This window comes from Cygnus olor, chromosome 26, assembly GCF_009769625.2.
Source record: "Cygnus olor isolate bCygOlo1 chromosome 26, bCygOlo1.pri.v2, whole genome shotgun sequence".
Classification (NCBI taxonomy): Eukaryota; Metazoa; Chordata; class Aves; order Anseriformes; family Anatidae; genus Cygnus; species Cygnus olor.
The window spans coordinates 4,594,904-4,617,237 of NC_049194.1; the positions used below are offsets into that span (position 1 = coordinate 4,594,904).

The window sequence follows — 22,334 nt, forward strand, 5'->3', positions numbered from 1 at the left end:
GCCAAGTTTTGCTCGTGGGTGCACGCACACGCGCGGGGAGGGGGGGGGGGAAAAGGAAAGAAAAGAGAAAATGAAAGTGCCGTGGGACCTACCATCGCCAAGTGCAATTAACGGGCTTCCAAGTTGCTGCGGAGAGCAAAGCAAAGGAGGGTGGTTTGGGCTGGTTGGCGCTTGGTTGGTTGGTGGTTGGTTGGCTTTTTTTTTTTTTTTTTTTTGCTTTTTTTTTTTTTGGCTTTTTTTCTTTTTTTTGGTCTAAAACGTGTGTTTTCCACCGAGGAGGAGAGAAGAAAAAAATATATATATATATATATATTAGGGGGAAAAAAAAAAAAATTGCCAGCGCGAATAATTAAAAAATTATAATTAAAAAAAAAAAAATGACGGTGATAATCGGAGCCTCCCCTCCGCCGCCCCTTCGAGGCCACCGGTAAAGTGTCCCCGGCGGGCGGTCACCCTCGCTCGGGCTCCATGCTCCGGCCTCAGCGCCTCCGGGGCCGGGCCGGCGGCTGCCTCCGGGGAGGCTCGGGGTGGAGGCTCGGGGAGGCTCCGGGAGGAGGGGCGGCGGGAGCGCGGTGCCCGCACCCAGCCCGGCCTCATGCGCCGCGACCTTCCCGGGGGGGGGGGGGGGGGGGAGGAGGAGGAGGAGGAGGAGGAAGAAGGTTGGGGGGGTGCGGGGGGGGGGCTGGGGGGGAAAGGGGGTGCGGGGGGGCGGTGGTTATTTTTGGAAGGCGAGGGGAAAATCTGTGTTTCGGAAAAAAAATAAAATCGCTCTTGAAAGAAAAATTAAAAAAAAAAAAAAGATTAAAAAAAATTAAATCTGGAGAGGCTGAGCTGGAGGCCGGGCTGCGCCTTAGGAAAATAAAAGCTCGCCCCCCCCCCCGCCCCCCCCCAGCAAAGGCCAACTCCGGCCGGGCACGGCTCCTCCTCGCAGCCCGCAGCGCCCCGGCCCCATCGCAGCCTCCTCCTCCTCCTCCTCCTCTCTTCCTCCTCCCCTCGCCCGGGGCACCGGCGGCGCTGCGGAGGGGACGCTCCCGTGCGGGGGCGGGGGCGGAGGAGGAGGAAGAGGAGGAGGAGGAGGCGGAGGAAGGCTCCGGCCCCGCTCGCCCAGGGAGCGCGGCCCCGCTGGCGGTGCTGGTAGGTGGCGGGGGCTGCGGCGGGCTGCGGGGGGAGGCGCCGGGCGGACCCCCCCCGGCTGCTTCCCTCCCGCCCCCCCCCCCGCATCTTCCTCCTCCTCCCTCCTCCCTCCTCCTCCTCCCTCCCGGGCCCTGCCCGGCGCGGGGAGGGGATGGGATGAGGATGGGGAGGGAATAGGATGGGGATGGGGGGGGCGTGGGGATGGGGTGGGGGGGGCGGGGGGGTGGGATGGGGCCGGGGGGTGGGGCGGGATGGGGTGGGGGGGCGGGGGGGTGGGATGGGGCCGGGGGGGGCGCGGCCCCGGTGCGGAGCTACCGCAGAGCGGGGAGGAGCCGCGGGCAGCGCCGGGGACGGGCGCCCCCGCCCCTGCACCGGGCGTCGGGAGGGGCGGCCCCGCGGGCTCCCCCCCCCCCCCCATAGCCCCCCCCATCCCTGCGCACCCCCACCCCCGCGGGCACCCCCGTCCGTGCTCCGTGGCCCCCCCCCCCCATGCACCGTTATCCCGCCCCCATCCCACGGATGCCCCCATTCCCCCCCATCAGACCCCCCCCATCCTGGACCCCGCCATCCCCAGACCCGCCCCCCCCCCCATATCCCTGGTCCCGACGGACACCCCAGCCCACCTCCCCCTCCCCATTGCCCAGATCCCCCCAGGACCCCCCCGCTCCTGCCCCACGGACAACCCCATCCCCACGTGCCCCCCCCGTCCTGCACATCCCCATCCCTGCCCCCCCCCCCCGGGGCTTTCCCATGCCCCCCCCCATCACTACTGCCCCCCAGCCCCTTTCCAACCCCCCCTTTCCCCCAGCTCCCCCCGAAACATCCTCCATCCCTGCCCCCCCATGTGCCCCGTCCCTCTCCCCTCAGAGTCCCCCATGCACCCCCTTCCCTGTGCCCCCCCCGTATCCCCCCCGTGCCCCCCCCCGCACCCCTACCCCCCCCCTCTTAAAGCCACAGGCCGCTTTGCAGCACCCAGCAGCCCCAGCCCCAGATTTGGGGGGCACGGGAGGGGGGGGGAGTGACACGGGCACTGCCACCTGCTCCTGCAGGCCCAGCCCGGGGGGGGGCGGGGGGGGGGCGCCCACCCCGCTGGGCCCCGCTCCCAAAGTTCGCAGGGACCGGGTTGGGCTGCGGGGGGCAGCTTTGTTTTGGGGGGGGGGGGGGGGTCCCGTCCTTTCCGCCGACCCCTCGAGTGTCTGGAGCTGTGTTTTTAAGCCTTGTTATCGAGTAATCCTTTAATCTTTTAATCCCCTCAAATAACCATATTTTTCTATAGGAAGGCAACAAAAATTAGATATTTTTCTTTCCCAGTTTGTTACGGGGTGAAGCGTGCGCTGCGCGCTGTATTTTTAGGCACGCTGCGTAGTCCTGAACAAACAGGAACATAATCTCCGTCTGTCTGCTGCTCAAATGATTCCAGCGTGATAAATAATACACTAAATAATTTATTATATATTTTAAAATAAAATTAAAGCGAGCTACGCTGCCATTCCTTTTTTTTTTTTTTAATTTGCAATTTCCTCCCTCCTTTCTTTCTTTCTTTCTTTTCTTTCTTTCTTTCTTTCTTTTTTTTCTTTCACCCTGCTACGAGGGGACTCGGCGAGCCCTGATCATTTTTACAAGGGATCAGCTTAATTTTAACAGGGATTTTGTGGATGCCCGAGGTTTATTTCATCCGTCCCCACATCCCCTCTGCCCGCTAACCCCGCCGTGCACAGACCGAGGTGCCGGACGTTACACGGCAGGATTTGCGCCTCGCGGGCGATATTTTACCGAGCTGTTTGTCAGGCATCGAAGTACGCGGCCGGCCTTATGGAAATGAGAGCTAATTTTGTTCCAGCTTTCTATCAAAAAATACATTTTTTTTTCTTTATATTTACAAGCTAGAAAACTTTTTTTTTTTTTTTTTAATTTTCGATCACCATCTGCTACCCCCAGAAAAGCCACTTCCCTCTTTCTAAGCCGAAAAAGGCTCCGAGCGCTTCGCTCGCCTCGTCCTGGCTCAGCCCGCCCCGGGGAATGCCGACCCCGCCGAGCTCCCGCTCCCCTGCCCCACGCACACCCGGCCCCAAAACCCCACCCTGGGCACAATTTCCCCATTTTTCTCCCCGCTGCCAGCCCGGCCTCCAGGCTCCCGTGGGGAATTTTTGGGGCTAAAACCCGCGCTCCGTGTCCCGGGGGGGGGGCTGGGGATGCTCTGTTGAACAGCCCGGCCAAGCAGTGCCAGGAGGGGGGGGGGGGGGGGGCAGAAAAAAAAGGCAAAAAAAGGGTGGTTTTGGGGAAGGGAAGGCAGGGCTGGGTTTTTATTTTCACTTCTGCAGGGGCCCGGCTGCAGGGACGGCCGGGAAGGGTTTTTGCACGAGTGGGGCCTGCCGCCTTTATTTATTTTTGCAACGCTCTTAAAATATTTCCTGGATGCTCCCGAGGCTGGGACACCCCGAAGGATTCCCGGCCGCCGGAATTCGTCCCGGTCCTCCTACATCGGCAAGGGGCCCACGCCCGCCTCAGCTGCGCCGTGCTCACAGGGGCTCAGGGCACCCAAGGGTGCGGGCGAAGGGTGCGGCACCCATGGGTGCAGAAAGCACCCGGCCCTCCGCTGCCGTCCCAGCCACGGGACCCCCCAGCCTCAGCCCTCGTCCCTCGTGGCAACCACAGGCTAAAAATCCGATGATCCTTATTTTTATTATTATTATTGTTATTTTTTCAGCGCTACAAGAGGAGGTAAAAAACCAACAACCAGACCAACCCCGATTTAATTTTCCCGTGCAGGTCACCGCTGCTGCCTCGAATAATAAAAAAAACACCTCGGGGTGCGGCGCTTCCCCGCCGGGATTTCGCATCGGGTTAAGGCCGGGGGTTACGCCGGGTTACTCCCCCTCGCTCCGAGTGTCTGGATCAGGCCCTTTGCTGAACTGCTGGGGTTTGCATCCCAAATCAGCGCTGGGAGCAAGTGGGGAATCCTCTCCCCTTGCAACGTCCTGCAGTGGGGGGCTCCCCTCGCCCCCCCTCCAAGGCCCGGTTTGGTTTCCAAGGGCATTTCATGGCTGGTTGGTGCTGCCAGGGCGCCGGCGCCAACTTTTGGGTGCAGGCACCGGGTGGATCACCCCCCCCCGAACCATCGCTGAAATTCCCCCCGACTTCATTAGCCCTATTTTGGGCTCTTTTCTAGCATTTCTCCCATTTCATTTTATATTTTTCAAAGGCCTCGTTCAGATCGGTTGCAGCACCCGGCACCGCCAAGCTGCGTCCTTCGACAGAAATGGGGAGAGAAAGGGAAATAACGGGCGTACGGGCGGCTTCACCGTCTTACGGCAACTTTAGGGAGAATATTCTGGTTTTGACCAGAATTTATTTACTTTATTTCTGCATATGGCTCTTGGCCTGGGTCCCAAGCAGGCAGAGGTCTGTCCCAGCTCAATTCAAAGCCAAAACGTGCAATGAAAAATAATTTTTTTCTTTTCTCTTTCTTCATAATCAGGTTTTTAACTGGTGGAATCAAGGCTGGCGGGGGGGGATTTCAGCTCAAAAAAAAAATGCTGGCAGATTTCAGGGAATTATTCTGCAGAAATTTCAAGTATTTTGAGGATTTTTTTAGGATTTTTTTTTTGAGATTCAATTTGCAGGTTAGAAGTAAAAAATAAAATAAAATCCCCATTTTATTTTTTTTCCCTCTGTATTTTTCAATCAGCCCAAACGCTCTGTCCCCGATCTGGGGGAACCCACCCTGAAAAACCCCCTCTTGCAGCCTCCACCGGGAGGCCGTTGGGAGGCCCGGCCTCATCAGGGCCTGTCTCCCCAAACAGAACCTAAATCTCGCTTCTTTGCCCCAAAAAGGGTTTTGTATAGCATGTTACACGTGCGGTGCTCCCCGAGGTCAGGGCTTTCAGAGACACGACTCTCGCCGCGTGGAGCCGGGCACCGTGAACTCCTACAAACACCGAAATCTCACTCGTTAAATAAAAAAAAGCACAAAAGCGAATGCAACCAGGAAATGTTTCCTCGCATGATTTTTTTTTTTTTTAAGAAAGAAATCAAGCAATCAAGCACAGCCGTTCTCCCGGGGCCCAGCAGGGCTTTTGTCAATATTTGGGAATTTTTGGAAATTTCTGGATTTGGAACAAGGAGCACGGCATCCCCTCAGCATCGCTCGGCCCAAGCACATCGAGGTTGCCTTTTTCTTCCCCTGCCTCCAGCGACCCCCAGAGCCGGATGCTCCCCCCAAAATAACGTCCCTGGCCGGTATCCCAAAATAATGCTCTCGGTCCCTGCAGCGGGAGCATCCCGGTGCCATGGATGGGGCTGTGGTGCCACCGGGTGCCTCGGGGTCACCGGGTGCCTCAGTGCCACCAGGTGCCACGGCCACCACCCCGCAGCACCCGGTCGGGGGGGCCCTGGAACACCAACGGAGGGGGCAGTGCTGGGGAGTGACGGGGAAATGAGGCCAAATCTCGCTTTTCTGGTTCGGGTGCGAGGAGTGGAAAGCGAACGTGGGCAGCAGTGAGTCTGGGGGGGTCAGCGCCCCGTCCCCATGCCGATGGGTCGGGGCCCCCCCATGTGCTGGTCAGGGGGAGAAAAGGGGGCCGATGGCTGCGTTTTGAGGCCTGAACAAGGAGGGCGAGGAAAAAATATATATATAAAAAACCGGTGGAATCAGGGTCGGTTGCCAAAGCAAGCAGCAGCATGGGGAGGGGATGAGCTACCTGATGGAGGGGCAACGCGGGCCGGGCCGGGCCGCTGGTGGGAAAAGTTTAGCAACTCACACGATCAATTGCCAACATACTTCTATAGCTAAATCCAATTACTACAGACAAATTGGCATGGATATTCGCCTCGCAAACCTCTCCATCCACACAAAGGGCTTTTTTTTTTTTTTTTTTTTCCCTTTTTCCCCCCCCTTTCCCTTCTATGATTTTATGAGAGAGGAAAATTACTCAGATGCCGAATGTACTGTAAGTAATAAGGGCTTTGAAAATAGGCTCCTAATTAAAAATGATACCACTGCTCATTTGTTTTTAAGAACACATTCAACTTTTTCTTCCCTGCTGCATTCAAATGTTGGGGTTGCTGGCGTTTTTTTGTGAAAACTGGCTTTCCGTTTCACGATTCTGGTTTTATTTGCCTCCCCCCGCCCCCCTCCGGGGTCTGCTTTGAATTAGCAAAATCCAAATCCAAGAATCTGCAGAGGGATATTATAGAATTTTCCATGTCCTTATTATTTTTTTTATTAGCGGGACCGGGCAGCTCGGGTGAGCGGGGAGGAAAAATGGCTTTTGTGGTTTTCAGCAGTTGTGCGAGCCGCGGGCGCTGGGGCCGTGGGGGCGGCAGTGGGCCGGGGGGGGCGATTTCCAAACGCTTGGGGCACGGGGAGCCGCCGGGCGGTGGGAATCTGGGGCTGGTTCACGGGGACTATTGTCGCTGCAGCACCCAGGGGTGGTGCATGGGGTGCCGGGGTAGCACCTTGGGGCTGATCGGGGGATGCGGGGATGGGCAGGAGGGAGGCAGGGATGGTCCCAAGGGATGTAAAGATGGTCACAAGGGATGCAGGGATGGACAGGAAGGATGCAGGGACGATACCGAGGGATGCAGGAATGATCACGAGGGATGCAGGGAAAGTCACAAGTGTTGCAGGGACAGTCCTAAGGGATGCAGAAATGGTCCCAAGGCGTGTGGGGACAATACTGAGCGATGCAGGAATGGTCACGAGGGATGCAGGAACAGCCACAATTGTTGCAGGGACAGTCCCGAGGGATGCAGGGATGGTCCTGAGGGATGCAGGGATGACCACAAGGGACACGGATGTCCCAAAGAATGCGGGGTTGGTCACAAGGAGTGCAGGGGTCATGAGGAATGCAGAGACAGTCACAAGTGCTGTGAGGAAGGTCCCAAGGGAGGCAGGGAAGGGCATGAGGGAGACAGGGACAGTCCCAAAGAACACAAGAATGGTCCCAAGGGATGCAGGGATGGTGGCAAGGGGTGCAGGGACAATACCAAGGGATACAGGGATGGTCATGGGGGACACAGGGACAGTCCCAAGGGATGCAGAGATGGTCCCAGTGGATGTAGGGATGGCCACGAAGGATGCAGGGACAGTCCTGAGGGATGTGAGGATGGTCAGGAGGGATGCAGAGGTGGTCCCAGGGGATGCAGGGATGGTCCCTCAAGGTGCAAGCATCCCCTGGGGGCTTTTATCCCAACACCCCGGGCATCCAAGAGATGGCAGTCGCCTTGCATTTTGGCAGCACCCAGCGGGCAGCAGGTGCTGTACCTGCACCTGGGGCCAGCTCCTGGCTGGGGAACCGTGGCCGGTGCAGCAGCTCAGCGCCAGGGCGCCACGTGCTGCACTCTGTTCAGGGCCCTTCCCTGCCCCAAAGAGCTTTGGGTGGGTGGAGGAAAAGGGCTGGGCAGGCATCAGGCCCCAACACCGTGTATCTGGCTGCAAAAAAACTCTTAACACCAGCCCTTTGGGGTCCTTTAGGCTGCCTTCTGGCCGTGCTTTCTGCATTTCTGGGCTCTTGCCACCTCCCTGGATAGGGCTGAGGGTGGCCTTGGGGTGTCCGATAGCCCCGGGGATGGGATGCAGGGGATGTTGGATGGCCGTGGGCTGGAATTCGATAATAAAGGGAAAACGTGTGCAGGAAGAGGGGCTGGGGACGGGGCGTTGCAGGACGCTTTGAAGGACCCCAACCCCTTTAATACCCGTGCCTCAGTTTCCTCACATGCGTTGCTCCCAGAGAAAATTCGGCTCTTCCCTGCTCGGCCCGGAGCAGGGCCTGGAGAGTTAAAGGCGGCGACAGGAGCACATGCTCTGCCCAGCCCTGAACCGCAGCCAGCTCCGGGCCGAGGCAACAACAGCCGCTATTGTGTGCCAGCGGCCCCGCGCGAGCGCCCAGCTGCTGCGGCGGGCGGGAGGCAGGAATTTCGCCGTGACAAGTGGACTTTGTATCCGCTCGCTGGGCTGCTGGGGATTTTTTTTTCATAGGAAGTGCAGAAATCAGGGCGTTCGGCTCCCCCGGCATTTCTCCCACCCTGCTTTATAGCGAATGAGGGGGAAAATATTTTTTTAAGGCAATTCCTTGCTTTTTTTTTTTTTTTTCTCGGTCTTCTTCCTAGGGCAGCTGGTGGCTGCGGATGCACCTCCTCGGAGGGGCCATGTTTACCCAAGTGGCACCGTGTTTGTCACCGGGGCCGGTTTGCTCCGGTGTGTAAATATGTGGTGGGAGCCACGTGAGAGCGCTGGCAAACATCCTCCTGCCGCTGCCACCACCAGGCCTTCCTCCTCCTCCTCCTCCTCCTCTTCCTCCTCCCTGCCCTGGGAACGCAGCCCAGGCATCCCAGGCAGCGCTGCCCTTTGGGCCAAGCCCAAACCTGCAGCTGCTTCGGGGTTCCAAAGGGGCTCTGTTGTGCTGAGGGCAGGATCCGTCCCTGCCGTCACATCCCCTCGGAGCATGGACAAACCTTGCAAAGTGGGGAAACTGAGGCACGGCGACTGGCAGGGCCAGGCTCTGGCTTTTTGCCGTCGATTGCAGCGGGCAAAGGTTTGGGGATAGGGACAGGGGGGCAATTATCCATCTGAATCCCACGCCCCTTTGGAACAGCATTGCTTTGTTTTTTGGGGTGAAGGCAGTTGCTGCTGCAGGCACAATCCCTGCCCTGGGTGCTTTGCCCAGGGGATGTTGGGTGGTGCAAGAGTGAGGGTGATTGCAGGAGCCTCGCGCAGGGCCGGCAGGGACCCGCGGGGGGGTGTCACCGGGATGGGACCTGCCCAAACCGGGCGGTGGGGAGGTGTGGGGGGGGCACAGCGTCACTCAGCCTCGTGACAGCGATAACCGCTGGGTTTTATTCACCATCCTCCAGCCCGGCAGGGCGCAGGCTCTGTGGTGGTGCCACCACCCCCAGCCGCTCCGTGTCACCTCCAGCCAGCCCCACCTGCGGGTCCCGGCCGTGCTGAACGGCTGCGGTGCTGGGGGGTGCTGGGATGGAGGCACCCCGAGTGCAGGGCTCGTTTGTGGGAGCAGGAGCTGCACTGTCCTGGGCACCGTGCGAAGCCACGTCCCGTGTCCCATCCCTCCTGCTCTCGGAGGGGGACAAACGTACCAAAACCCGCCGGCCCTAAACCAAACCTGCTGCAAAAGGCAGGGCGGGGGCAGCCGTTCCCCCATGGCACGAAGCTCGGCGCTGCTCCCTGCTCCCTCTGGCAAGCAGAGACCCCAGCCCCATGGCCAGCATCGGGGCCGCACCAGAGCAACACACCCCAACGGCACCTGGAGATGGAGAGCGGGTCCGCGGGGTGCCCCCGCATCCATCCCTGGGATGGGAGAGGGGCTTCGGGGAGGGTTTGTTCCCCCAAATTCGGGGCAGGTATCGCATCGCTCCTGCCCTGTCTTGGGCACGGCGGGGGCACAGTGCTGGGGTGCAGGGGGGCCCCGCGCTGCCCCCCCCAGGAGCCCAGCTCCAGCCTCCCAACTGGGAAGGCCGTCTCGAAACCAGTCTGACCAGAATAACTGGGAAGGCAACTGTGGTTTCTTTTCAGGAAAAAGAGATCTTGAAAAAGAAATGAAACTGTTTTCGCTTGGACAAAAATATTCCTAGACATTTTTCCACATTTTGCCAGCGTACAAGAGCATTTGCTTTTCATTTTTCAATGGAAACCCAGAGAAATATAATTGGAAATGATGTTTTCCCTGAGAAGAAAAAAAAAAGGCAATAACTGCTGAAAATCCATTTTGGTAAAAACAAAGCAACTGGGTGAAAGAAAACCCTTCCAAACCTGTGCCGTGCCTGTGCTGACACGGCTCCCCCCAAGCCCTGCTCCTGCCCAAGGCCAGAACCAAGCAGGATACGGTCTCGCCGGAGCTCCCTTCTCCACGAGGAGCAGCCATGGGGATGCCACGGGCCGGGTTTTGGGGTGAAATCCAACCCAAACGGTGCCTGGCGGTGCCTGGGGCTGGCGGGCGTGCCAGGGGCGCTGTGATGGTGGTGCTGGGGGCGCTGGGGGCAGCGGGGTGCAGCCGGCGTTCCCCCCGCGCCCCGCGCTGCCTGCCCACATTTTCGAGAGGGGTGTGAAGCAAACATGAGCCAGCCTCAAACGCTCGGTCCCATGGTGCTTTTTGGAATAGTGATAATTAAATTCAGACTTTTTTCCTTTCAAAATGCCCTGGAAAAATCCAATCACTTTGCAAATCAAAATAAGCATTTCCAATTAATCCTCTAACTCGAACCACATGGCTTTTAGGGAACGCGGTTGCACTCTGCTGAGACGCTATTTTTAAACCGGTGACGGCTCCGGCGATGCTCTGGGCGTGCTGGAAGCGGGCGCGGCGCGGCCGGAGCTGGGCTCGTGGGGACGCCAGCCCCGTCCCATCCTGTCCCTGCCCCCCCCGGGGGGGGTGACATCTCCGCTGATGGCCTCGGTGGCCCCAGGGGACCCGCTGAGGCTTCCCGAATGCATTGTCGTGCTGTCAGCGTGGTGGCAATGAGCCCTGCCCGAGGGGCTGAGGCCGTGCAAACTCGTTGCGCTGCTGTCAGGGCCACGAGGACACTCAGCCCTCGCCGTGAAACATCCGCCTGGGTTCACCCGAGAGAAAATCCCCTGCCCTGCTCGGGAGGCCAGGAGAGCCTGGCACCGCTCCCAGTAAGACCAGTGGGAGGAACTGGTGTCACCGCTCGGCCACCACCCCCTCGCTGCCTCCCTTCACCCCGGGGGACAAGATCCTCTGGGTGCCCCGGGGGAGGTGAGGGTGTTTGGTGAAGCGACGGGGACAGCTCCTGTCCCCTTGTCCCTGTCCCCTCCCATGATGGTGGCATTTCCAGGGCCCCTCGGCGGCTGTGCCAAGGCGGTGCTGAGCGGTGCCAGCTGCCACCCGCCGAGCCCAGGGGCTATTTTTAGCCCTGGCTGGGGATTTGGGTGCTAAGCAGCCGGCACCTCGCAAGCTGATTTGAGCGCTAAGCTGAAAAGCTGGGGACGGGGCCAAGGCGAGTGTGCATCCGTCCCCGTCCCCCACCTGCCCCGGGGTGGGGAAAGTGGTACCCGGAGCAGCCTGGGGAGGGGGTCCTGGGTGGGCGCATGGTGCTGCGGGGTGGCACCCCCATCCTGCCCCCATGGGTGACACCCTGCACCCGGTGCCTGGTGGGGCTGGCACTTGAGAAGCCGCCGTGGACAGGGAGAGGTTTGAGCGGGTGCCGCAGTGCCAAGGCAAAGTCAGCTCAGCCATTGCTGTTCCCAGGCTGGGAGCACACGGGGCGACGCTCCCCCCACCCCTCCTCCTGCTCCTCGTGCCACTTTTCCTCCTGGATCACCTTGGGAGCAGCCAGGAGCCCACAGCATCATTCCTTGGGGGGGGTGAGGGTGGGTTTGGCACCGATCTGGGCACCACTCCCATCACCTCCTGCCTCACACCTCGTCCTCCTGTCTCGGCCATCCCCTGTCCCCCATGCTGTCCCCACTGCTGCTATTTAGGGAGGAGCTGCGGTCCCACCTGGGGACACTGGGTTCCCCCTGGCATGGCGGCTCCCGCTCCTCCCATCTCCAGCCTCTCCACCCCGTCCCCACGGGGGTGGCACACGGGACAAGCGAGCGGTGGTGGAAGGGACGACCTCAGCCCGTCCCTGGTCCCCTACCGCCGGGTGCAGGGAGGTGCCCGCCGCTCGCCAACACCCCGTGGCCGCCCCGCCATGCCAGCTGGCCCCCGTCCCCGCCTGGCACCCGCTGCCTGCCCGCTCCTGCCTGCACACGCTGCCGCCGGGGCCCTCGGCCCCGCCCCGGCGCACTCAGCACCCGCCTGCGCCCTGCCCCGAGCCCCGGCAGTGCCAAGGAGCCCAGCCTGACCCCGTTCCCCGCTTCTCGGGGCGGCGCGGTCTGGCCCCGCAGGTATATGGGTTTTGCTGGTACAGCGATGATGGATTTATCGCCCGTAGCCAGGGAAACTGAGGCAGGGTCCGGCCCCCACCCGCCAAGAGGCGGCAGGGGCAGGGCGGGTGCCCCGGAGCGTCGTCTGCGGCCGCCCCGTGCTGGTGGGCGTTCGGCAGACGGGAGCGGGGGCGGATTTCGGCACCGTGCCTGTGCCGAGCTGCTGGCGCTGGGTGCCTGGTATGGACTCTGGCTCTTCCGCTCTGCCCTAGCACCCTGGGGTGTCTGTAGCTCCCCGGAGCCCCGATGGGATGTGACTGGGGGGCACCAGCCTGTGGGGCTTTCCCACAGCTGGCGCCGGGGGCAGAGTTAAGGGTATTTTGCAGGGAGGAAGGAGGCCACCGCGCTCGTCTCCGATCGAGGCGAGGTTTCCAAGCCGCTCGCCATTCATTTCTTAGCTTATTAAGAGCTGGGCTTTGTAAATAAGGCACCATGTAAAGCGCATTGTTGTCTCTTAGCAACCTTAACTGGTTTAAGAAGAATTTTGTTTGTTTTTTTCGGAATATAGAAGAAACGCACCAGGAAATGGCTGCGCCAGCCGGGTTCATCCGGGAGCAGCAGCTCTCCCGCGCGCGGCGGCGGCGCAGCACAATGGCTTGGCCCCGGCTCCCCGGCGCCCGGCCCCGGCTCCCGGCGAGCCGGCCCCGCTCCCAGTTACAAAACGGGAGCACTGGGAGGCTGCTGGGGGGGGTAAAGAGGGGGACGGATGTGGGCCCGGTGACAGCCTGTGGGGACGGGTGACGGTGTCCGAGGGTCACTGTGCCGTGATGGGCTGGTGCAGGGTGCGGAGGGAGCGTGACCCCTGGGGACAGGGGGGAGATGTGGCCGTGCCCTCCCTGTGCCCCCGGCACACGGAGGTGGCTGTGGTGCCAGGACCGGTGTCACCAGGACAGCGGTGGCAGAGGGGAGGGGACCCCGGTCCTGCCCGAGCAATGGACGGATGGGGACAGGGCTCCCGTGCTGGCCGTGTCCCAGCACAGCCCCACTTGGACCATACTGGGAGGACTGGGCCGCCCTCCCTGTGGAGCCGGTTAATGGCAAACGGCGCCGGGGAGCATTAACCGAAGCGGGCGGGGGGCGGGGGGCCGGGGTTTATAAACAAGCACAGAAGGTGAATCTGCAACCGCAGGAAGTCAGTTATTAATTCGAGTAAGACATTTTGCCCCTTGATTTCCTGTAATCGCGCCTTTATGTAACGGCGGGGGAAGAGCGGGCGGTGGCACGGGTGGGGGGGCGGTGGGGGGCTCAGCATCCCCCTGCCCGCATCCCCCCCCCACCCCCCGCTGCCCCTCGAGACCCCCCCCTCCCGTGCCAGGGGGAGGTGGGTGTCAGGGTTGGAGCTGGTGCCACTGCCGTGCTGGGGGGACGTGGGGGCCCTGAGCGCGTCCTGCCCCTTCTCCACTGCCCCCCCCGGGGGCTGCTGTCCCCTCCCAGGGCCTCGTGTCCTTGTGTCACCTCTGGCATTGGGTTAGCCGCCCCCTGCCTGGTGTCCTTGTGCAAAAACGTGTGTGTTTGTGCACGGATGTGCTGGCACACCTGGGTGTAAGCGCATGTGTGCATGCGTTGGGGAGATGCACATGTGTGTGTGTGTGTGTGCACTTGTGTGTTCGTGCACATCAGCATGCACACATGTGTATTTGCACGCATGTGCCCATGCACTTCTGCACACCGGGCATGCTCACGCGCACGTGTGCACACAGTTACATGGATGTGCGCCATGCAGCACACACCACAGGGTGTGCAAACACGCGTGCACACGCAGGCCCAAGCCTGGGCTGCCCCACACCGGGGGGGGGGGAGGGGGGGGGGCACACACACACACAGGGCCCCCCCCGCTCCTCGTGCCGGCTGTCAGCACGGCTGGGGCTGCGGGGCCGGGGGCTGCACCACTCCCCCGCCTCCAATTGGCTGAGCGGTAAATAAATAAAAGGGAATTAAATAAATAGAGGCGAGTCGGTTTATATAATCGCTGGTACAGTTTGTCCTGAACCTCTGCACGGATTAGAGAGCTGGCACCGGCCGTGGGTCATTAGCAGCTGGGCTGAGCCCCCCCAGCGCGCCCGCCCCGGCCCCGGCCACCCGGCCAGCGGCCCCCAGCCCCGCGTGCTATTTACCTACCCGGGTACTTTTTAACAAGCAACCTTGGGAAGGGCTGTGCACGCGTGTGTAAGCGCCTGTGGGTGTGCATGTGTGCGTCTGCAAGGGCCTGCAGGCACGTGTGCACGGGCAGCTGAGGGCACCCAGGTGTGTGCAGGCGTGTGCGTGTGTCTGTGGGTGTGCCTGGGTGCATGCATGGCTGTGTGCATGCATGGTTGTGTGCGTACGTGCACGAGCGTGCATGCGTGCACCTCTGTGTGTTTGCAAACACGCGTGTGCTTCTACATGTGCTCGCACGTGTGCTTTTTGGGTGTGCATGCATGAGGGGGTGTGCATGGAGGGGGATGTGTGCACACGTGTGTGCGCACACGTGTTTGCATGTGTGGGTGTGCCAGCACACACGTGTGCCTGTGTGGGCGCATGTTCATGCGTGTGTGTGTACGTGTGTGTGTGTTGGCACCCAAGGGTGCCCGTGGGCCAGCAGGTGCCAGCAGGCCAGGGTCCCCCCCGTGTCCCTGTGTCCCCACGAGGCGCAGAGCCGGAGGTGGGGGGCAGGACCCCCCCCCATACCCCCGTGACCGCTCCCCCAGCCACCTCCAAACCTCCCCCACGCGGGGAAGCCCCACGGCCGCCCCCAGCAGCCCGAGCAGCCCCCGGCAGGGCCGCCCACGGGGGCACCCACAGGAGACCCGGGCTGTGCCCGAGCACCCGGTGCCACGGAGCCGCGGGGACGCGCGCCGGGGCCGAGCGTGGCCGTGGCCGTGGCCGTGCGCGCTCTTCTGCTGCCACCTAGCGCTCGCGGGGCACGGAGCCACCCGCCCGTGGCCACCGGCAGCCGCCACGTCCCACGGCCAGCCCACGGGGAGCCCATCACCCGCGGACCCCCGGCCACCGCCGTGTCACCGCCCAGCGACGGGGCTCCGGCGGCCCCAGCGCCTGGATCCCTGATTTTGGGGAGGTGCCGCTGGGGCAGGACCCCCCCCCCCCCCCCAGGACCCCATCCCCAGGCTGGGTGTTTGGGGGGACCCCGCTCCCCGTGGGGACCCCCAGCAGCATCGTGGGGGTGGGAGCTGCTGCTCGGCCCCGCTGACAGCTCCGGGGGGGGGGGTGCATGTCCCCCGTAAACCTGGCCTTTCAGGCCAAATCCTGCAAATATCAACGCAAGGGAGTGATTTTTTATTATTATTATTTTTATTTTTGCCCAGCTCAGCCAAAAGTCTCTTCTGAGCACATGGAAAATTCCCTTGGCTCATTTTAGAGCATTTTTAGCCCCAGCCCTATCGGTGCTCCCCTCCTGGCCACCAGCATCGCTCACCGGGCCACAAACACCCCCAGGAACCGGGGAACAACCCCCCCCCCCTTTCCTATAATAACCCCACCCAACCGTGATGCCGGGAAAGGCTTCGGTGACATCGGGACACCCCTGCGCCCCAAAACGCCCCCTCGCCGGACACAGGCTGGGTGCAGGACCCCGACTGCAGCCAGCAGCGAGCCCCCTGCTACATTTTGCCCCCAGCCTCAAGGAGCTGGGCGCAGAGGGGCCCCGCACCCCGCGCCTTCGTCCCCACGTCCCCGTGATGGATGTCCTCACCCCGCGCCCCAGAGCTGCTGACTCAGGGCCCCGCGCTGACACTGACGGATGGGCACGCCGCAGCCCCGCCGGGGCTCGGCAGTAAATCTCGCCAAAAAAAAGATGCCAAAAAAAAAAAAAAGCTCGCCAAACGCCGCTGCGCGGACGCTCGCGCCAGCCCCGCGGTCGGGGTGATGGATGGGGTGTCAGGAGAGGCTCGGGCTCCCTGCGCGACCGCCCGGTGCTTTGCTTGGGGACGTCTTGTCAGGAGAGGCCGCAGAGGTATTTTTAGCCCCGTAATTCACAGCTACCTCCAGCCTGATGAATTTTTTTCTCCATCAGTCAATCCATCACGCGCCCTTTGGTGGCTCAGAGGTGCGCGCGGGGAGCTGGGCGTGCAGGATCGGAGCTCTGAGCCAGACAGAACCTTTGCTCCTGTGTTTTATGGGATAACACAAAACTGGGGACCGCTGGGTCCACCCCGTGGATTCCCAAAACATTTTGGGGGTTCAAAGCAGATGGCCGACGTGCTCGTCCCTACAGTGGACGAGCCAGAACATGGCAGACCACGTCCCCATGGTGGGCTGGAAGGACCGGGAGTTTTCAGGATTTACAGCCACTTTGGGTTCTTTGTCACCGTTTTCTGTGCGTTTGCTCACCTCCCATGCACCCACGTCCCTACTGCGCTCCCCCAAACCAGCACACGTGTTACCCCGCTGCCCCTGGGGGGGTCCCGGAGGCCCTGGGTCCCCGCCAGCCCCTTTCCAGCATCACCGCCACCCCGGCGTCCCGGCGCGACCCAGCTCCCCCACGCCGGCGGCTGTGGCCGGAGGAAGCGCTGGGCTGCGGGCTGCGGGGGCTGCCTCAAAGGCCCCACTTTTCTCGCTCTGAAGCCCCGGCTCTGTTCGCCTGCGGGCGGGCAGGGCTCGGGGCCGCGTGGGCGAAGGGGCACCGTGTTCCCGAGGGGGACTGGGGGGGGGCCGGGAGGACGATGCCCTCCACCTACGGCCCTTTGATACCAACCCAACCTCTTGCCCTGGAAGCTGCAGCCGCCCACAGTGGGGCAGGGCAGGATCCGGCCCCGGCTCCCGGCTCCGTCACCAGGCTGCAGCCTCGCCGCCGCTCCGCCGCCCGCGTCCCCGCGGGGCCGGCTGGGTGCGATGCCCGGGTGGGGATGGGGAAAGCCACACGTCCCCAGGGTCTGTCCGTCCCTGAGAGCCCTGCGCAGCTCACGTCTGAGTGCCGGTGCTTCCTGGCTCTCCCGCACGGCAGGAACCAGCTCAGCCCATCTGTTTCCCAGAAAAACCCTTCAGCATCTGGGTAATATCCGCACACGGGGGACGGGCGCTCGGGAGCTGCCGCAGACGCCTTGGCTGAAACCTTCACTGCCCCGTGGGGCCCCGACACAACACCTTGGGGGTTTGAAGCCGCAGAGGCATCCGTCTCCTCCCCGAAATCAGCCCAGGGCCATGCCCAAACCTGTGCTTCGAGCCACAGTGTGCGCTAGTGGGTCCTGTCCTCGTGGCACCGTCCCAAGGACGGGGCCTGGCTGCGTGCGGGCGATGCTCACACACCAGCAGGTGCCAAGCAGCCCAGCAAGGGGCTGCTGCTCCCGGGGTTTCCCTCAAGAAGCGTTCGTGGAAGCCGAGCAGCCGGGGTGAACCAGGGCGAGACCCAGAGCAGGGCCAGTGCCAGCAGCGGGGAGCACAAACCCAAACTCCTGCTGCAGGAAAGCGCTCGAGCAAACGAGCATCAGCGAGCGGCTCGCACCCTGACCTCGGTCCCAGCCACAATCCCCTGTTTCCTCGGCGCAAAGCCCCGCTTTTGCCTCCAAATCGTTCTCCCCACTCCAAAATTGGTTTCTCGTGCGGTGACCCCCCCTGGCCGGCCGCCCCCACTCACCATCCACCACGTCTTGGCCGTCACGTCGTAGCACAGCTGCCACCGCACCGAGCTCGCCGCTGCCGTCCCCGTCGCCTCCATCCCCTTCTGCCGCCCACGCCTGGCCCCACTTCCCCCAGCGTGCCAGTCACCCCGCTCCTGGTGCCATCGAGGGCCCTAAAAGCCACCCGGGGGCTGGAGGGAGAGGAGTGAAGCAGGCGCTGGATGAGCCCCAGCCTGGGATGTCCGGGGCTGCCCGGCCGGGGAGGCGGGGGGGTGTCACTGCGCCGCAGAGGCTGTCCCAGCGGCCGGGCACGCCTGCGGGACCGACCCATGACAGGGACACTCGAGGCCAGGCAGGGACACAGAAGCATCCCCACGGGCTCCGTGCAGCCCACCCGCACGCATGCATCGGGGGCTGCGCCCCTCTTGCCCCTGTAGGAACCGCAGCCTCAAATGGGGACGTGGGGCTTGTGACAGCGGTGTGACCCCAAGGGACGACGGGGGGTGGCAGGGTCTGGGCATTGGGGAAAAGAAGCTGCAGGGTTTTTTTTTTTTTTCATTTGGGTTTTTGTTTTTTCTTTCTTGGAGTTCCAGGGGTCATAGGAAAGCTGGTTTTAAGCCCAGCTGCAGATCTGGTGACATTTGGGGATGTTTAGATCAGAAGCTTTTGGGGTGAGGAGCGTGCTGCTGGCCGGGCTCTGCCAGCACCAGGCACCACGGTCACCGGTACCTGGGGGTGGGGGAAACTGCACAAGGGGCAGGTCGCAGGGATTCGGCTCCTGGAAATAACTTATTTCAAGGCCTGGAGACTACTTTCCGATTTAATACAATACTTAATCCTTATTTTTGACCCAAAGCTGGATTTTGGGGAGGCAGGAAAGAGATTGGAAACATTTCACCAACATCTCCCCTTCGGATGAGGCTCGTTGTCATCCACAATAGGGTTTGGGGCAGAAAACAGCCCCGAAGGCGAACAACGGGGCCAGCTCAGCGCTGGGAAGGGAGAGGCTGCGGGGCAAAGGGTGCTCGGGGCCGATGTTCCCGTTTGGGAATCGCCGTTTGGCTTGGGAAGGCTGCTTCCAGCGCCGCACGTTGTGGCTGCGTGTGCACAGGCGTGTGCGCGTTGGTGCCTCGTGGCACGCGCGCGTGTCGGTCCTGGCGGGCGCTGCGGTGCCTGTGAGCGGAGGAGACGTGGCCTGGGGGCTGCAGCGACGGCGGGAGCAGGGGGCAGAGGAGACGCCACGAGAGAGCCCCCAGAAAGACACCGGGGCTGCGGGGGCTGGGGGGCCCTGCAGCTGCCACGGGGGTCCCGTCCCCGTAGGCTGGTGGTTGTAGGGGGGCTCCCACGGGGATGTGGGCGCTGGGGGGAGTGGGGCGGGCAGGAGTGGGCCGTGCCCTCGCCTCGTCACGGTCCCAGCTCCCCGTGCCTCAGTTTCCCTGGCAGGCAGGGGTCTGGCCCTGCTGGCGCCACGCACCCGCGAGCTGCACCCAGTCCGCGGGATCCCGCCGGGTCGTTGGGGTCCCAAAAATCCCTGCACGTCCCCTCTCTGCGCTGTGCCTCAGTTTCCCTTGCCATCTTCGTGTCCCTCGGTGTCCCCGAGCAGCGGGGCTGGGGGCTCAGATTTAGCCTCCACGTGGAACCTCTCCCATGGGACCTGTCTCCAGCTGCCAGGCTGGGGCTGGGCCTGGGGAGCTGTTTCCCCCCCCCGGACCCCGGCAGTTTCTCCAGCCCCTGAGCCGGGGTGGAGGGGAGAGATGGGATCCTCGGGGGGGGTAAGAGGGGACAATTTGCCACCTCCTGCTCAGAAACCCCTCTCCAAGCAGGCACAACGCAATGCACCAGCCCCGGTGCAAGCCCCCCCTGCACCCCCCACCCCACTGCCTGCCCCAGGGATGGGGGGATGGCTGCACCCCTAAATCAGCCCCCCCCCCCCCCACTAAGGGATGTGCAAACCAGAAAGCCCCACCCCAGGGCATTGGGGGCCGGACAGACACCCCCCCCCCCCGACCCTAGAGCCAGGACAGACCCCTACATACACTAGGGTTATAGGGGAAAGATCCCCCCCCCATACACTGGGGTCATACGGGAAGGACAGACCCCCCCCCGCCTCCCTGTGCCGTATGAGCAGGAGCCCCTCCCCACAGCCATAGGGGCAGGACCCCCAGTGTTATATGGGCAGAACTGATCCTACCCCCGGTGCTTATACGGGCAGAAAAGAGCACCCCCACCTCGCCCCCCCGGCGCTATATGGGGGGGCAGGTTCTCCCTTGTGTTAAATGGGCAGAATAGATTCCCACCCCCCAGTGTCATAGGGGCACAATAGACCCCCCCGATTCCATAGGGACAGAATAGACCCCCCCAGTGCCATATGGGCAGGACCCCCCACCCCACCCCGGTGTTATATGGGCAGAACAGCCCCCCCCACCCCCCCCGGTGCTATACAGGCAGGACCCCCTTGTGTTAAAAGGGCAGAATAGACCCCCCCCAAGTGTCATAGGGACAGAATAGACACCCCCCCCGATTCCATAGGGGCAGAATAGACCACCCCAGTGCCATAAGGGCAGGACCCCCCACCCCACCCCGGTGTGATATGGGCAGAACATCCCCCCCCTCGTGTTATAGGGGCAGGATCCCCCCGATACGATACGGGCAGAATAAAATCCCCCCCCCAGCCCCCGGGCTGCTATACAACGGATACCACACAGACAACCCCCCCCGCTCCCTAACACCCCCCCCCCCCCAGCAAGCGCTACGCAGGCAGCCCCCCCCGCCCCCCCAGACGCCATTACAACCGAAGCAGGGCTTCCCCTTTCCAAGTAGAAAAAAAAAAAAAAAAAAAAAAAAAAAAAAAAAAAAAAAGCCCCCCCCCCCTTTAAGCCCCGGGGGGGGGGGGGGGGGGGGGGGGGCGCTGCTGACGTCAGCGGCGCTGTCCGTGGTGCTGAACAAGATGGCCGCCCGCTAGCGCCGGGACCATGTCTCTGCTCTGCGTCGGAGGTACGGGGGGGGGGGGGGGGCCGGGGGGGGGGCACGCGGCCGGGGGGGACGCTGGGCAGCGAGACCCCCCCCCCCGGGGGCAGAGGGTCGGCCGGCTCGGCGGGGATTTTTTTTTTTTTTTTAATTTTTTTTTTTTGGAGGGGGGGGGAGTTGGGGGGGGTGGGTGGGGGGTGGACGCGCGGCTCCATTCATAAAAAAAAACCCAAAATCCCGGCCCCGTGGTTTTTGTGAATGAAGCGGGAGGGGGTGGGGGAGGGGTTGGGGGGTGTAAGGGGGAGGTGGGGTTTTGGGGCGGGGGGGGGGGTACGGAGGGGGGGAGGGGGGGCCGCACCCTGCGGCCGCCCCGTGGATGTGGCGGTGCTGCGGATGGGAGCGCCTGGGGGGGTTTGGGGAGGGGAAGGCGGGGGTTTGGGGGGGGTTAAACGCGGCCCCCCCCGCCCCCCCCCATCGCCAGGGTATCCCCCAAAGCAAGCAGCTCCCCCCATTCCCATCCTTTCCGCCCCATGCCTTCACCCCCCACATTGCCACCCCCAACACCCCCCATCCACCCCCCCGCTCCCCCCATTCCCCCCCCGCACCTCCCCCATCTATCCCCGAACACCCCCACGCCACAAACGCGGACCCCACGCTCCCGAACACCCCCCACCCTAAAGCCTCCCCCACACCCCCCAACACGCCCCCCCATTTCCCCCCACCATTTTCAAGCCCCCCAGACCGGATGCGTCCCATCCATCCCCGACCCCCCATCTTTCCCCAAACCCCCCCCCCCGAACCCCAAATGGCCCCACACCCCTATTACACCGCCATTGCCAGCCCCAATGCCCCCCCCAATGCCCCCCCAGCCCCAGCCCCACACCCCCATCTATCCCCAAACCCTCCCCACATTCCCACCCCAAATCCCCCCATCCGTCCCCAAATCCCCCCCATCTTTCCCCAACCCCCCCGAAACAGCCCCACACCCCAATTACATCCCCATTACCCCCCGTTCCCCCCCCCCCCCCCAGCCCCTAATGCCCCCCCATGCCCCTGCCCCACCGCAGGGTGGGCAATGAGCCTGGGGGGGGGGGGGGGCCGGCTTCTCCCTGGGGGGTTTAGGGCAGGAGGAGGGTGGCTGGGGGCCCAACTGGGGGTGCCGGTCACGCCGTACTGGGAATAACTGGGAGGAACAAGGGGGGGGCACAGAGGGACTGGGATTCCCCCTCCAGTGTTCAGGAGGAAAATGGGGGTGTCCCCCACCGTGCACCCCCCCATGTGTCCTTGCCCCCACTCCCGTCACAGCCCCTGCAGCACCCAGGGAGCAGCTCCCGGGGGGGGGTGGCAGAGGCTGTGCACGTCCCCGCGTGCCCCCCCGGCTGGAGGGCAGCCCCTACGCCCCCCCCCAGATTCGGGGTATCCCCTGATTTGGGGTTCCCGGGGGGGGGGGGGGGCCGTGCCATCCATCCTGCTTGAGGGGCTGTCCCAGGCGGTGACACCTGCGGCAGAGCCGGGGGAGGACGGTGACACACGGCCCCCCCCCCCGCCAGCGCTCGCGGGGCGCCGCTTTTCGTGTCACCCTATTTCTGGGGCCACGGGGGCGGAGGTGCCACCTCTGCACCCCCCCCCCCAAATGTCCCCCACCCTTCCCGAGGGGCTGCGGCCACCCACGGCACCCAAAGGATCTGTGCCGGGGGGGGGGGGGGGGGGGGGCGTGGATGCGCCAAAAGCGGCCCCTGGAGGTGTAGGGTGAGCGGGGTGGTGGCCGCAGGCGG

The 22,334-nt window shown here is 62.9% G+C and overlaps 3 protein-coding genes across 20 annotated transcripts in view; 2 read left to right on the forward strand and 1 right to left on the reverse strand.

Annotated features, from left to right (window-relative positions):
- Positions 1-608, reverse strand: part of NFIC (nuclear factor I C) — a 42,872-nt gene extending 42,264 nt beyond the window's left edge. For both annotated transcript variants that reach the window (XM_040537321.1, XM_040537318.1), the window contains exon 1: positions 93-608. In XM_040537321.1, coding sequence (XP_040393255.1) covers positions 93-95 — 3 coding nt within the window. In that variant the 5' untranslated portion in view covers positions 96-608. The remainder of the gene's footprint in view (positions 1-92) is intronic.
- A 268-nt stretch (positions 609-876) lies between these two features.
- Positions 877-11,460, forward strand: LOC121060011. 2 transcript variants are annotated; one of them, XM_040537323.1, is made up of 2 exons: positions 877-1,134; positions 5,159-11,460. In XM_040537323.1, exon 2 carries the CDS (start codon positions 6,618-6,620, stop codon positions 7,806-7,808), a length of 1,191 nt encoding a protein of 396 aa, XP_040393257.1. In that variant the 5' UTR covers positions 877-1,134; positions 5,159-6,617; the 3' UTR covers positions 7,809-11,460. The 2 variants fall into 2 exon arrangements, with proteins under 2 accessions (XP_040393257.1, XP_040393258.1); XM_040537324.1 differs by lacking the exon at positions 5,159-11,460 and adding an exon at positions 2,446-5,113.
- A 9,050-nt stretch (positions 11,461-20,510) lies between these two features.
- The window catches only part of UNC13A (unc-13 homolog A), a 31,384-nt gene continuing 29,560 nt past the window's right edge, over positions 20,511-22,334 (forward strand). For 15 of the 16 annotated variants that reach the window (XM_040537327.1, XM_040537329.1, XM_040537334.1 and 12 more), the window contains exon 1: positions 20,523-20,586. In XM_040537327.1, coding sequence (XP_040393261.1) covers positions 20,565-20,586 — 22 coding nt within the window. In that variant the 5' untranslated portion in view covers positions 20,523-20,564. Of the gene's footprint in view, positions 20,587-22,334 lie in introns of all 16 variants that reach the window. The other variant, XM_040537326.1, reaches the window with a different exon arrangement.